The sequence below is a fragment of the Acromyrmex echinatior genome, chromosome 2 (assembly GCF_024713525.1).
Source record: "Acromyrmex echinatior isolate Ae372 chromosome 2, ASM2471352v2, whole genome shotgun sequence".
NCBI classification, from domain to species: domain Eukaryota; kingdom Metazoa; phylum Arthropoda; class Insecta; order Hymenoptera; family Formicidae; genus Acromyrmex; species Acromyrmex echinatior.
The window spans coordinates 17,420,717-17,436,817 of record NC_141853.1 but is presented as its reverse complement, the minus strand read 5'-3'; the positions used below and the strand labels follow the sequence as shown (position 1 = coordinate 17,436,817).

The following is a 16,101-nucleotide window of genomic DNA, read 5'->3' as shown; positions in this document are numbered from 1 at the left end:
GAAATTTATTTAATCAATGAGGAACTCTGATTGAAAGACATATTGACGAACTGAAATTCAATTTGTACGTTACTGAAAAACATTACATTTAAATCGTTAAAAGAGAATAAACATGTGCAAAGAATCAAAAATATTTTACAAATAAATATTGAATAATTTTTTAAATTACAGTGTTTAACAATGACAAATTTTTTTTTAATTTTAAATTAAAGTTTTCAATAATTATATTGTAAGCGAAAAGATTTTTTCTAACAAAAATTAAAACTTTTCTCCATGTGCTAGATTTTTTGTAACGTTAGAGTTTTAAAATATATTTTTGCATGCGTTTTATATAGTATAACTTTTAATAAACAAATTTTATTAAATTTTATTAAATTTTATTAAATTTTATTGAATTTGAAAATTTGAAATGTTAAATATTATTCTCATGTAAACTGAAAGTACATTTTCAATATCCTTCTTTGTACAAGTGATAGATGATCATATGCTTGTTGGTAAAGGGTAAAAGGTTTTAGACATTTTATTCGCTTCGCACTAATGGATCCACAGTCGACCTTAGGTTAGGCGACAATATTGACGATAATATACATAGAAAGAAATCTAGTGTTGCAAGTCACACAGTATGTGACCCTTTCTCTCATCATCAATATTGAATTATTTATCTCATGTTAAAGTTGATTTTAGAAATAAAGTAAATGAACTATTTTAAACTTACATTAGTAAAAAAGGTGTAGTATATATATATATATAATTATTTTTAATGAAATTAATTTTATTAAATAGAATTTATTATAATATAATTAAATTTATTTTTTATTTAAAACAATTCTTGAAGAATATTGAAAATACCTGTAATTTTGATGGAAGGAGTTTTAAATAATAAAGTTTATTATTTTAAACTACAGAAAAGGTTTAATTAAAAATAAATTAAATTTAACTTAACAATTATATTTTCTTTTACCTGAGCTATTTGGTCGAATCTGCCAAAGAGTTCGTTGAGCGTCTTTACGAGATCGGAAGCTGAAAGCTGCTCTGACAGCGGTGTGAAGTTGACAATGTCTGCGTAGAGAATGCTATGCAATCAACAAAGATATATTATTTTTAAAAATATTTTGTGTTTTGCAAACTGTCTTGACAAACAGAAATATGTAAACCAGAAATAAATGTAATAATATTAAAATTATTGTTAATATTATTTTAATACTTCAATAATTTAATCTTTTACATTATCTCTATTATAAAAAAAACAAAGCAAAAAAAACAAACATATTTAGTAAATTGAATGTACTTAGTAAATTAATTAACGCTTTATCAAAGAATTTTAATATAAAAATTGCAATTTAAATATATAAGGGGCGTTTTATTAATCTTAGGACCATATAAGGTGTGTATTTCAAAGAAAGAAGCATTGAGGAAAAATCGTTTTTTATCGGATCGACAAGTGAGCTCGATTGAATCTGCATACTGCACAATCGAACGATCATATGATTTAAATTCAGCTGCATCGCTAGATCGATAAATAAATAAAGGACAGACGATCAAAGGCAATGTGCGACACGTGCAGCGTGCGTTTATTTCAATGCAATCAATATTCCTTGCCATCATCCTCGACCCATATAATCCTCGGGAGAACTAAATACGCGCGCGCCTTCACTAAATACACTGATTATGATTAAATTATTCCCGTTCTTGACCTTATGAGAACCTTACGAGTCTTTACTTTATTTTTAACATTAGCTTTCTTGTTGCGAATCGATTCGTTTAAATGATTGTATAAACGAAATATTGTATGCAAGTATCAAAAAGCAATTGCGATTTAGTTCAATCCTTTATGAAATAAAAATTGTAATTTATTTTGAATTTACAATAATGTATACCACATTTTAAGATTAATATTTTGTATTAACAATTAAATAACTATCGTAAGGATCAGTTTTGTTACAATCACTAATATATGTAATAAATTACCTTACGTTGTTATGTCGTTGTACATACATCTCTTGAAAAGTAGTTTGTTTATGCTTATTAGCTTCCTGACAAGCATCCGCCATCTTCAGCATTATACTCCTTTTTACCTGCGATATATATATATATATATATATAAAGTATTAAATATATATATATTATGGCAGATTATATTTTAATACTTTTTTATTCGATATAAATGTAATTTATATAGATATTATCGTTACTATGACTGTGCAATACGATTATAAAAATATACCAATATTATCCGATACAGTCTATACATCCCTATGACGTATTACGTACATTGGAAATTTATGCGTCATGTAACACGGCATCGGCAGAACATTATATATAGGTACCATAGTTTTCGATTAGTAGATTAACATGTAGGGAAATCACTCATTCAACCATAAATTATTCATGTCACCACCAAATGTCATTATATAGATAATGCATTGTTTGCATTGGCCGAAAATAACCGAAATTCAAATCGCAATCAGTTTTAACGAAAAATTTGTTCCACATTGCAAGTGCTATTAAAAATAATCAATTATAAGTAAAAAACATTATTTAAGAACAAGAGTATAATTAATAAAGTAATCTATTCAATTATTTTTATAAACGTTTGTAGTAAGTAACAATCTTAAATATAATCTACATATATTGCTAGCACTCGTAAATTCTCAAATTTATATTATCAAAGTTATATTTTTAAATATATATTATATTTAAATCTTTGAAACAAGCTGCAGCAATTTTTGCAGATAGCAAAAATAATATACATATATTTAAAAGAAAAAGTAGACATGAAATTAGGCATTATCTTGTGATAAAAAGGAATATTTATGTTTATATCTCGTTATAAGCTCTAACGAAGGAGTCTTCAACATATCTTTTAAAATGTATCATCCTCGATACATGTTAATTAAACAGAATTCTTTGAACATGTTTTTTTGGAAATGTGATAAAAAAATTTGCCGAACTCTCTCTTTCACACCATCTACGTGTTTCAAATCATTGACATAAAACTTTTGCTGACTGTGTTTGTTCGACTCTCATTTCTAACGAAGTTCTTACGAATTTAAGTTTAACTTTAGCACGAATCGTTAATTACTTCCATCGAGAAACTTCTTCGCCGAAGTGGTCGTCTGTTTTTTATTAAAGTACGATATGATATTTCTTAAATTTCCATCTCGTGTGATTATACAATAGTACGCGCAAAATACGACTGAAAATGATCGTTTAGAAAATCGCACGTACACGAGAACTTTTATTTTCTTTTCTATATCTGGAAAAACTATTTGTTTCCATATAAAATGTGAACACTTACACATTTCATCCCTCGCATGATTTTGTTAAATTAGTTCTGTGATTAAATATAGTCAAGTAAATATAGTCAGCAGTCAAACGTAGGATGTAGAACTTATAATTAAACATTGATCGAATAGCAGGTGAGTGTAACAATAAGAAGCTTTTTCATAATATATTCATCTACGTGCAGCGAAAAATTCCATAATGAAACTTTCCTTAATGGATTGTAATCGAGATTTTTAATTAGATCATGGAGCATTTTTATTGCTCACCTCTGCCGCAATGTAAGCTGGAATAACGCTGAGTAATAATTGTTCTTGCTGCTCTCTCTCGCATTCAAGCTTGATTCGCGATTCGATCACCGTCTTTGTGCCGGAGAAAGTTTTGCGATGGGCCATCATTGTTAGAATCCTGTAGTACATACCTGCGAGGATAGCAGCCAGAAGGAACATAATCTCCACAACGATCTGTTAAAATATATTTTTCTAAAATGTCCAGTTCGTAAATTTATTGAAGCCTATACATTTACCTGAATTAAATTGTAATAACTCATTGCATCATCGAAAAGTCTTCTTGAAATGTGCGCGAGGGCCAGAATGCAGCCGATAATGAGTGGTATTTGCCACCTCATTTTAGGTAGAATAGCGATTATTGATAAAATGCAGACGAACAAGGGCAGGACGCCTTTTAATATTAAAATTCCTAAACCGAGTATAATGGAGGATGTTAAACCTATTAAAATTCTGGACCGTTTTGAGATCATAGTCGAAGGTAACTGGGTGACCACTAAAAATGTCAAAGAGGCGATGAGCATAGCTGTTAATGCCAACACCGGATCGGTTATATTGGATAGCTCCTGAAAAATAAATTAACATTAAATTAATATTAAGTATAGGCAAGATCAATTATGATCTCATATTTGTAATCAAACTTGTAAAATTATTTAAAAAGAAGTATCGTTTTTTTTAAAATATTTATATAATTTTTAATGTTTAAATATTAATATTAATTTAACTCAACACAATTTAAATAGATTTTACATTTACAATATTTTTGCTAATATAGAGTAACTAGAATAACTGGCATGGAATAACAAGCAGAAAATATTAAAAATTATGAATTATGAAGCAGAAAAAGTCATATTGACGGAATGTGAAACGAAATGCAAAATATCCAAACAAACAGAAACGTACAGTAATCAAATAAATATAACGAATGTCATATTTTATCAAAACTTTTTTCGTAAATACTGTCAGAATCTATTGTTCTTTAGTTTATAATTTCATTCAACTTTTTCTCTCTCTCTCTCTCTCTCTCTCTCTCTCTCTCTCTCTCTCACTCACTCTCTCTCTCTCTCTTTAGATCTTAAAATAAAATAGATCGACTAATTTTATTTCTATTTCATCTTTCAATGTTAATAAGATACGAAAAAAAAATCTTCCATCTAAGATAAATCACGATATCAATTTTTTCTGTCCTACAAATATTGTAGCTGGCGCAAAAAAATCAACATTGTCCATTCTCGGATCCAATCTTAGAGCATGATGTTGTATACATTCTTTGTGAATCTCAGTTTGAACAGCTTCCGTGTGTTGTCTATAAGGCTCTTTGCACCTCCAATATCAATATTAATTCTTGATTCAGTTAACAAATCCTTTGTAATTCAATTTTAGGACAGGTTTATGAAGAATATGCACTATTGAATCACCTTGTACCAATATCGATCCATTACAAAGCAGTATTGGAGTTTTAATTGAAAATTAATTACAGCTTGGAACATCATCTCGTAACGTCTACTCCTCGAGGAGTAATATAATGCTTCAACTTAGGAAAACTTGAACATCTTGCTAATGAGCATTGAGAATAGTGATTAAAATGAGAATGAAACATAGCTTAGCAAGAAATAAAAAGATAAAGGTACGAAAATATGAAGGAAAAAAAGAGAGGATTTTTATTCTAAACTTTTTGGATAAACAAGATTAATACAACAAAAAATCATTTTTAAGTCATTTTTTTACTTTAAAGTGACAATTAATTATTATTTGATTAATATGAAAAAAAATGTATAATACTTTTAATTTAAATTAGAAAAATTATGATATTTACATGATAATCGGTGAAGCAGAGAACACCTAAAGCGATCAACGAGGCGACAGCAGCAATGCTGAGTGTTCCTGTATAGAGAGACGCCGTCAACGTCCCTTCGTACTTATCGCGAAGTTCCTGAAGTTCCTTAACGCCAGCATCGTCGCCGGTAGTATCACCGAGACTTTCTGAAAAAAGCATTGTTGCAGTTTAACTTTGTCACATTCATCGCGTGTGTGAAAGTAACGTATGCAAAGCAATTGTTGGAGAACAATTCAAGGAATTTAATATATCTTGTATTTCAATGTAATATTTGATCGTTATATGAGAAGATATCAAATAGACAGAAAAATGAATAAAGACTGCATGAGATGCACATATATGATTTTACTTCATGTTTAATATTATATTTAATAATATAATAGTTCTAAATAACACGTAGATTCACTATCTCAATTTATTAAAAAAAATATAATATAAAATGTTTAATGTATTAGGTGTTGGAATTAATTCGTAGCGTTTTACAAGTGATGGGAAGTACTTTCATTAATGTATTTTTTAATGCTCATGTGAAATAAATAACATTCTTTCATTAAAAAACGCTACGAATTAATTCCAACACCTAATATATATATATATATATATATATATATAAAATTGTATATGTGCAAGATATCTAGTAATAACAATTCAGTAATAACAAATTGAAATTTGTATAAATTCTTTATTCCACTTTTAATTTTGTTAATAAATATATCTTTAAATAAATAATCTTTTAATGAATATCTTTAATTTTTATATTTACTTTGACAAATGTAACAGAGAAATACATTAAGTAGCAAGTATTAATTAATATTACAACATTGATAGCTTAAGGAATACTGTTTATTTGCAGTGTGTATGCAACATAGTAATAAATTCTGATACTATATTGCCGACATAATCTAACGGGGAATTACTAATTTAATACATTCCGACTTCTGTTTGAAAAGGGCTTTGATGTCGTAATGCGTAGGACTGTAACTAAATATGTATGATGTTGCATTGTGGGCACTTCAGTCATAGGAAGATTTAATTAATAATCTGAACGCGAACAAAATTCATGGTAGTTATACACGCAGTATATGTGTTACCCAACCATTCAATTATTCCACCAGTATCTTATTTGATATTACTGTTAGGTACGGTATTGAATAAGATAAAGTATAGCTATTAATTATGTAATAATAATAAAATTATTTTATAAATAATAATAAAATTTATGTTAATACTGTTAACTTTTTTAAATTATAAAAAAGTTTATATATACTCTACAATTACAAAAATTACATTTTTTATTTACATCTTTATGCATGTAGTTTGTCTCATAATAGATTTCGATTTATATTCTTATAGAATATACAGTAAGTTATATATGTCTAAATATGTAAGACACTTTTGTGTAATAATTATATATAATAATTATACAATAATAATTATATTTATATTTACTGTACAATTATATACATATACGCGCACTTGTGCGCATAAAGTGAAATTATCTCTTCGAATATCTTCGAAGGAACGCATTATTAGGAAAAATATTGTGCATAAAAGCTGCTTGGTTTTAAGAAGCAAGAAGAAAATGACTTAGGGACGATTTTGGATGATGTAAAATTCACATTAAAATGATATTAAATTTTGAGCCTTAAAATTTACTTATTATATTAAATTTTTAAATAGAAAGCAATATTTTTTTTAATTACACAGATAAAACAGATTTTTATTATTTACGAAACGTGTTTTTGAAATAACGATTTTATTAAACTTCTTATTAAGAACATTCTGAATATGAGTTTTTAATGTTTAAATATTGCCGACATTAACGTTGCTCAAGGTATATTGTAGCAATTTCCTGGATACATGCTTTAATATTCAATCCCTTTTTTATTTTGCCGATAATGGACGATATATAGCGTCCATAAAATAAAAATTTATCAGGAAGAATTTTTAAAGAGTAAACAGAAAAAGAATTAATTGATATCTATATATATATGCAAAGTTGAAATAAACAAAAATTTAAGTAAACCGATTAAATATATAAATTCTTATATCTAAATATGAAGAAGATAAAAATAAAAATTGTAGATAAAGATAGAATAATCTTTATATCATAAAGATTGAGATACGTAAAGTTTTGTCTAATCTTAAACCAAAGAAAATAAAATATAAATATAAAAATGGAATCATTTATCTAATATATTTTTTGGAAATCGCAATGCAATTTAATAAAAATTTAATTTTATCTATTACTGCGTATTTTAATAAACAATGGCCAAATACATTGTCAAAATTTTTTCTACATTATTTCTTATACATTAAGTTTTATTATAATATTTATATACGTTATTTTTTCTTCATTAATTTTATAATAATAGCGACAAGATCTTATTATGAAGTAATAATGCATATTACAATATGAATATTACGTTTGCACAACTTTGCATGATAAAAGGAATGCGTGTTGAGTTATAAGAGTAAATTGAATTGCTTTACTATATTTCTCATAAAGCATTTCGCCTTTTATTCTTATTAAAAAAATAATATATTTTTATTTTATGGTGTATTTTAGCTGGTATATTTTATCTCATTTTAAGATAAAAAAAAAATTGATTAAGCCATCAAAATTATTCACAAAATTTCATGACTCTCAAAGTTGTTTCGTGTAACGTCCCATCGATTCGTGCAGATACAAATTTGATATGTGTGAATGATGTGCGTGAGAAGGGAAAATATTTTGAAAAGTCAAATATCGAGCGTGTCAATCTAGAATATCAGTATAACAAAATGTAAATGACAAAAAATTTTAATTATTAAAATGTCAGCAGGTACATTTTTATTATAATATATTTAAACAATATTTATGAACTCATAGATATTATATTAATATTAATAATCTATTTTAAAAAATGATAACAAAGGTAAATACATCAATTAAAAAAAAATAGTATTCTTAAATAAACAAAAATATTGTAACAGTCTTTTCGTATATAAAAATAAATTTAAAAACAGCTTTAAGATAATTCATTAAACGCAATAGAACATTGCTTATTTTATTTTTATCTGATTTAAAACATTATGACTTATATACAAAACGCGCTTTTATATACAGGGTTGGCCATATTCGACGGAAAGATCTGGCAATGACAGAGATGTTAGATCGAGTAGAAAAAAAAATGTGTTTTTTTCCCATGATTGAAAAAAAAACATCTTTCCGTCGAATATGGCCAACCCTGTATAAATACGCACTTTTATTTTTGAAATTGTACATGTAATATGAATTATGTGTTAAACCTAACATCATCATGTGAACGCATTCTATAATTATAATTTGTAATTAATTTCTGTTACAATAATTTTACTATTTTTTATAGTTTATCAATTTTGGTAAATGATTTAATCAATTATTTGACTATTTACTACTGTTGTAGTAAATGTTTGTTAAATGTTTGTTAAAAAAGGCGCAGCTCCCGTTTTGCGTGATCGAGCAACTCTGCAAGTGCATTAACTTAATTGATAGAAATTGTCGTCGCGTCGGTGACTAAACGAATCAACCTAATCTGCTAATGAAACAAACCGCGTTCATACATGAGATCACAACTAATAGTTCAATGAAGACAAGGAAAACGTCGTCGATGATTCTAATTAGCTGCTGCTCTTTTATGTTGACTGTTCGCTGTTTGTATGAAAGCATGCAATTAGGCATCTTGTCAAAGTGAATACGCTCAAAGTCATTATGATTTCATTCTATTGCTGCGTATGTATCTCCATCGCGTTGTTTCTATAATTCGCAATACGTGTAAATCATGATAATATTGCGTGACAAGTAACGTAGTATTACATGCCCGATATGTAACGTAACAATCGAATTTGCGTTCAAAGAAACAAATCAATTGAAATTTTTGAAGTTTTCAGTATCTTCTGTTCGCAGGTTATTTACTGCATAAAACATATTTGCATAAAAATGTAAAAATTATCTTTCAATTTCTTGTAAAAGCTCCGGGTAAAACAGCATTATACTCCCATATTTTTAATACAAATATTTCTGCTAAAATAAACGTAAAACTGTTAATTCTTCTTTGTGTTGTCTCAGTTCTTCCAATACTAGCAATCCACACTAATATTACTCTTGTAATAAACAAGTTTGGAAATGTATCGACAAGGGAAGAAAATTGCGAAGTTCATAAATCTTTAGCCTCAAATAATGCTGTTCAATTTCATTGTTGTAACTATTAATATTAATATTATCTTAAGAAACTTAATGCAACTGGCGCGTTGTCTATAAATTGCAGATTGCGAAACGTCACTCCAAACCAGAAATACGCCTTGTCACTACCTAGTCTTTGGGTTGCTTACAAATCACGGGTCTCGAAGTTTCACGATTGTGCCGATTCAACAATTATTGAGCTTTGCATATCACACTATAATAGTTTCACGTTTCCACGCTTTCCACTGGATTCTCTGCATCGCAATAAATGAATTCAATAATGTAGTGTCGAAATGTGCAATATGTTTATTACACACAATTTGGAGATTGTAAATTGCAAAAGAATTAATCTCTTTATTTTTATTGATAATCTTAATAGTGACATTAATCTTTTGGTGTATTATTATATTTTTAAAAGTTTTTTATATAAATTTTTTTAATAACTTTATTTTATTTCTCTAATATTTTCTTTAATATTTGTCGATCTCTTTTTCTCTTATTTATTCAATTTTTTTATTTTATAAAGTGCTATCTATACATACAATTATGCAAGTAAAATGTGTTTATTATGCATTTATTAATTTACAATTCAATTTCTTTATTTTTCATTCCTAAGAGAAAAATCAAATTTTTATGTTTTTCGTTTTCTGGTAAGTTGGCCAAGCTTTCACCGTATGATGCAATTAAGAATTACTTGCTAACTGACTACATTTGGATTTTATGTATGCAAATGGAAAATAAACGCTGTGCTGGATGTCTGGCTAATACTGGTTACAGCTTGTTTCCCCTCTTTTTACATTTTTAACACAAATTGATAATATAAAGAATTTTTTTCTTACCTATATATTGTTCTTGCCTAATTTACAGACCGCTTGACGTGTGATGAGAATAATCTATCAGTATATCTAAGTGTATTTGTTCATTTAAATTGTCTGTAACACAAATTTAGAAAGAATTCAGCTGCAATATACTTTTACATTCCACAGTGAATTTAATATAATTCTTTTTTTCATAAAATGGTCTCTTTTCATGATCATGAAACAAGAATAATGAACATTCCATTCCATTTATACGTGAAAAAAATTTAACATGAAAGAATATTATTTATATGTACATTAAATTTTATTACTTACATTCTACGTACGTAGTACAGAAAGCGCTTGTATGCAAGTGACAAAAGCGCTTTGCAAACGCTATGCTACGTGGGATATGCTAATACTGTTATACGCTCAAAAAATTATGCTCCAAGCTTCTATGTTATAGCATTCTAATTACTTACTTTAAAAATCTTAATTTTAGGAAAAGAATATAATAAGGCAAATCTAAAAGTAAGAATTACATAAAGCTAAATAAGACAAAAGAATAATTTCCATATATTAAATTAATAATGATATTAATCATGATAATCAAATCATTAATAAATTATTAAGAAACATATCTTATATATAAACAATGCTTGTATTATTTTAACGTTGAAAATTTTAATTATGTAATTTTATTGAAATAATGTTTAAATATTATTAATATTATATATACACGCATCAAATATGTTTATTATTTTAATTAAAATTTTTCCTTTGTACGCAATAAAGATTTATGCATATTTTTTATTTCATTTGTTCAAAAATTTAGATATATTATATCAGAAAGAGAAAATAACGGAACCATAACAAGCAATGCGTTATTTGCCATTTTATTGCTTACTGTTTTATTTGCAACAATTGCACGCGGTGACGTGAACAAATGATACTCTCGTTGGACGACGCACCCTCGTTGACTGTATATCAGGCACGTGTATCATTGTTATTTATCTCTATACATTTACAGAATCGAAAGGACATATATGCTCACAATGTTTTTTTTTAATAAATACAAATTCTTGTTGAGGCAATGATGTTTTCAATCAATATTGACGAAATTCATATTTATGGATTTTCTTCCCGAAAGAAAAAGAGAAAAAAGAGCTGGAAGAAAAATAAAGAGAAGGGGAGAGAAAAAAAGAAAAAGAGAGAGACAGAGAGAAGAGGAAGAATTCGTTTCACATATGATTTCTAAAAAATATTAACTATTTATTTCCACTGACTTCCGAAAAATATAAATTACTTTATTTAATCCTAAAAATGACGTGAATAAATAAATATCGTAATTGATGTTCTTCTTTATAAATTTATTTATTTACAATTAATTCCGTTTCTCAACATGAACTAGAAACACAGGGCTTAGAATGTACACTGAATTTTCATGAAGGAAAATAACAGCGACATCCAATACGCCGCTATTTCCGAATTCCGTATGTATGGGACGGAATGTGTAATTGCACGTAATCGGGCACGATGCATCGACCGTGGCGATGCAACAATTGCGCTTCGCTAGGAGATACCGATTGTGCGATGCATACCGATGTCGCGGGATGAGTTTACGTGGAAAACGTACGTTTCGCAAGGTGCTTACATATCAGATACGATGTTTCCTGGTCACGCCAATTCTCTGCCGTAAAAGCAATAATTGCAACACGCTGGCAGCCTCGAGTTAATTATCGCGCCTGTTCGATAACAGTTGCAACCGACATGGTTACTGGCCGATTTTGTATTTAATTGTACACGTGAAGTGTGTCATTGGGTTGGCAGTCGGCGTCGCGACGCGTTATTATTATTCCGAGCGGGGAATCCTCGTTTGGAATTACCGCCGTATTTACATGACTGGCGTAATCTCTCCTTGACAACGCGTTAATCTCCTCCGCATTACGCGTGTTTGTAAATCAATCTGTATTGGATTATATACGTCGCTTTCGTAATAACACCAGTCAGACATGATTGACTCGATTTTAAATTGAATAAATTAACGCTGGCTATCCCTCTGTCAATTTTCCTATATAGGCTTTTATTCAAAACCGATAAACCGATTGCCGAATTTTCACGTTGTGCTATTTGAAATGCTTTTTGTTTGTCGGTATTTGCATTAAAAAATATGAAAATATACACTGTAAAAAATAAAATGTTAATTTTAATTTAAAAATGTATAGTGGACTTTCTGAGCATGCAAAAATATTAAAATTAACTTTTTTTGTGTTAATTTTAACATTTTTGCATGTCTCAGAAAATCCACCATACTACTATAAGTTGAAATAACCATTTTATTTTTTACAATGATATAATAAGATAATTTTATATTTTATTTCGTGAATGCTTTTCTTGTTTACTTCAAATACAAATGTATTTTTCTTCAGTAGCACACAGAGTATTTCTTTGTCAAAATTATACACATACTATAAATGACAATCGGTGAACATGCGAAAAGATTCATGATCGAGAAGAGACCGCACAATGCTATATCTCTATTTATCGACAACATTACAGAAATAAAATATTTTTACTTTCCTCGATGTGATTAAAGAAAATATACACAACTGATATATCTAAAAAAAAAATCAGACTAAAGTATAGTGAGAAAACATTAGAAAAAAATCAATTTTTGTTTGCTTTCATGCATTCTATTTCATGTGTTCCCATGGTGACGCATTAAACCAGTATTAGCTGTTCAAGGGAAGCGAAAGCTTTCAACGCAAAATCGTGTGATATCATGTGGTATCATTAACTTGGCAATATCATTAAACTACAACAGTAATCACTTGATATTAGAATATGTACACGCTGTTATCTGCAAATTTGCATCGTTATATCTAAATAAGTGATAATCTTTGGATCATATAAAGTGACTAAACAGATTAGCTGTAATGATATTATTTGATATAGTGAAATGTGTAACAAATTATTAATTAACACCTTCGTCAATGTTAAAACAGATAATGATTAAATTTACATATATTTATCGTAAATTTAATCGTCATTAACGAAAGGATTAAAACTAGAGAAAATAATTATACCAAAAACGGTATTAGAATGCAAATTAGGAATAAATAAAAAAGGAAAGGAAAATTGAAAACTAAAAAAAATGAAAAATTTAATATACCTTTTATTATAATTTTATGAGATTTCAAAAAAAAAAGTATTTGAACTGCAACAACTAAATACAATCTATAAGACTTATTGGATTTGGAGTTTATTATTCTTCAGAATAAATTTCTTACATAACAATATACTTATTGTTAATTGATAGTTTCTGCTTTGTGTAAAACACTTTTTAAAATCATTTTTTGGAATATTTATAAATATCCTCATCGAATTTTGTTTAATAATTTTGAATTAAACATCATCAGATCTGTGCTGCTTTAAAATTTTTCAGCTTCGAGAACAAAAAATCAACGTTGTGTTCGTGAACATGGAAGCAGCTGCTCTCGTAATATTTCGCTTTTATTCTCACCAAAAAATGTTGGAAGAATTGGAACAAGTGAGCGGATGTGTTATCGTGAAGTATGCACTCCTGAGAAGTTCCACAGGATTATCTTTATATATTATTCTTAGTAAATCAATATGTCATTAGCTATTTTACCAATTTATCTTGAAACAATTAAAACTTAACACAAATTCGTTACTCTTAAATATTGCTACTAGTTTTATAATATTCTGACAGTGGAAATCAAAGTTTTAAACTAACTTGTCTCTAAATCCGCACGTACCGGTTCTGCTGTCATAATAATTAAAATATCAAAAACATGCGCTTGTTATAATGACGTCCTTGATATTTTAATTATTAATATACGTATATCTAGTTCAAATGCTTTTTAACAGATCTTATATACTGAATATTTGTACTTGTACTAATTTTTTTCTAAATGTATGTCATTGTTTAAAAAGGAACGCATTATATTTAAGAACATTTCTCTCATTGTTAAATAAATACATATAAAATGGTTAACTATTCATGTAAAATGGTTACATATATAATACATATAAAATGGTTAATTATTCATTTAATATTATTTAACTAAAATTAGTTTTGACTAAATATCTGATATTAATTCTGCGTATTATCAATTTCTATTATGAGTTCCAGCTGCTCGTACGAATATGTATGTATAGCTACATATTTTCCTATATGTAACTATATCCTGTTGCCAACTGGAATCACACACTGCAGTTAGCGGAAACCGATAGTAGGTTGAATCCGGAAAACGCGCAAAGTGCAAACGTTTACGGCATTGAAGAGGATATGCAGACAGTGTTCCCAACAGCTCTGGTCGGTCAGCGTGAACTATTTTCAATCTCGGTTAGAAGGACATTCCGTACAAACATAATAAAAAATTTTGAAAAAAGTTTTTGATAAATCAAAATTTACAATAAAAGATTTTATATTTTTGTTTCAAACCAATTTATTGTTTTTAGATTATCAAAACTTCGTAATACTTTATGTTTCTATAATCTGAAACTACGAAGATTGCTTCCTGTTGTGATTTAATTAGCTCGGTGTTCTGTTTGAATGAGTTTCTGTTGTCATCAAAGTGTTTCGAAGCGAACATAATTCATTGATGCTTGTTTTTATTTTAATTAAGGTCTGTATTGAGAATGAGATGATGTCTATCGATTCAACCAGATCACATTAACTGCAGTTTTATAAAATGGACTTTGCAAGCGAATAAAAACACTGGACTGACTGGACTAACCGAGACTGCGAAGACAAACTTCTTGTGTTTTACTTCCATTTTTTCTCGCGTTTTCATGCAAAAAAGAAATTTCAGCATATTATATATATGTAATATATACAATATACATGGTGCCCGGAAAATCGCCCGCAATACTTCGGAAAGTGATTCGAAACCAAAGAGAAATAAAAAAAGCTATATAAACATAGGTCCGAAAATAAATCGTTTTCGAGTTATAACCACTTTTATGTTAAAGAAATTGTAATTTACTTTTTATAATTACAATTATAAGTTATTTCATAGTGTTTTCACATAAATAACTACATTTTGGATTATTTTGGCGTTATCCAGGATGCGCCATCTGGAGACATAGTTCGCTTAGCATCCTTAGTAAAATAAAAAAATTTTTTAATTAAAAAAGAGAGATGCCAAGCGAATGTCTCCACATAGTGCATTCTGGATACGCCAAAATAGTCTGAAATGTTATAGTTATTTAAAACATTATGAAATAAATTATGATTGTAATTATGAAAAATAAATTACAATTTTTTTAACATGAACGTAATTATAACTCAGAAACGATTTATAGCTTTTTTTCCTTTTTTTGGATCACTTCTTAAAGTATTGCGGGCGATTTTGCGGACACCTTGTATACAAAATATATCTAAATGAATTTGTAATTATTATTTAATATATATTAATATAAGATTGTTTTTTATGTAAAATTGAAGATTTGGAAACGTATTATAAATTTTGTAAACAAGACTTTATACTTTATTTAAAGGTAGGAAAAAAGATTACACACACACACACACACACACACACACACACACACACACACACACACACACACACACACACACACATATATATACAAGAGTGTACAAAGAAAATTATTAAAGCAAATCTACGTTTTTAATAAATAAAAAATTAATAATTAATATCTTTTTAA

General features: G+C 27.9%; 1 protein-coding gene across 4 annotated transcripts in view; it reads right to left on the bottom strand.

Moving 5' to 3' along the window:
* Adcy2 (adenylate cyclase type 2 Ac76E) overlaps window positions 1-16,101 on the bottom strand; it is a 42,359-nt gene that overhangs the window by 15,959 nt on the left and 10,299 nt on the right. The window contains exons 1-7 of one of the 4 annotated variants that reach the window (XM_087403265.1): window positions 10,744-13,415; window positions 10,450-10,542; window positions 5,386-5,552; window positions 3,809-4,135; window positions 3,552-3,746; window positions 1,969-2,075; window positions 962-1,073 (exon numbers count right to left, since the gene is read on the bottom strand). In XM_087403265.1, coding sequence (XP_087259391.1) covers window positions 962-1,073; window positions 1,969-2,075; window positions 3,552-3,746; window positions 3,809-4,093 — 699 coding nt within the window. In that variant the 5' untranslated portion in view covers window positions 4,094-4,135; window positions 5,386-5,552; window positions 10,450-10,542; window positions 10,744-13,415. Of the gene's footprint in view, window positions 1-961; window positions 1,074-1,968; window positions 2,076-3,551; window positions 3,747-3,808; window positions 4,136-5,385; window positions 5,566-10,449; window positions 10,543-10,743; window positions 13,416-16,101 lie in introns of those variants that run through there. The other 3 variants (XM_087403264.1, XM_011051843.2, XM_087403263.1) reach the window with 3 other exon arrangements.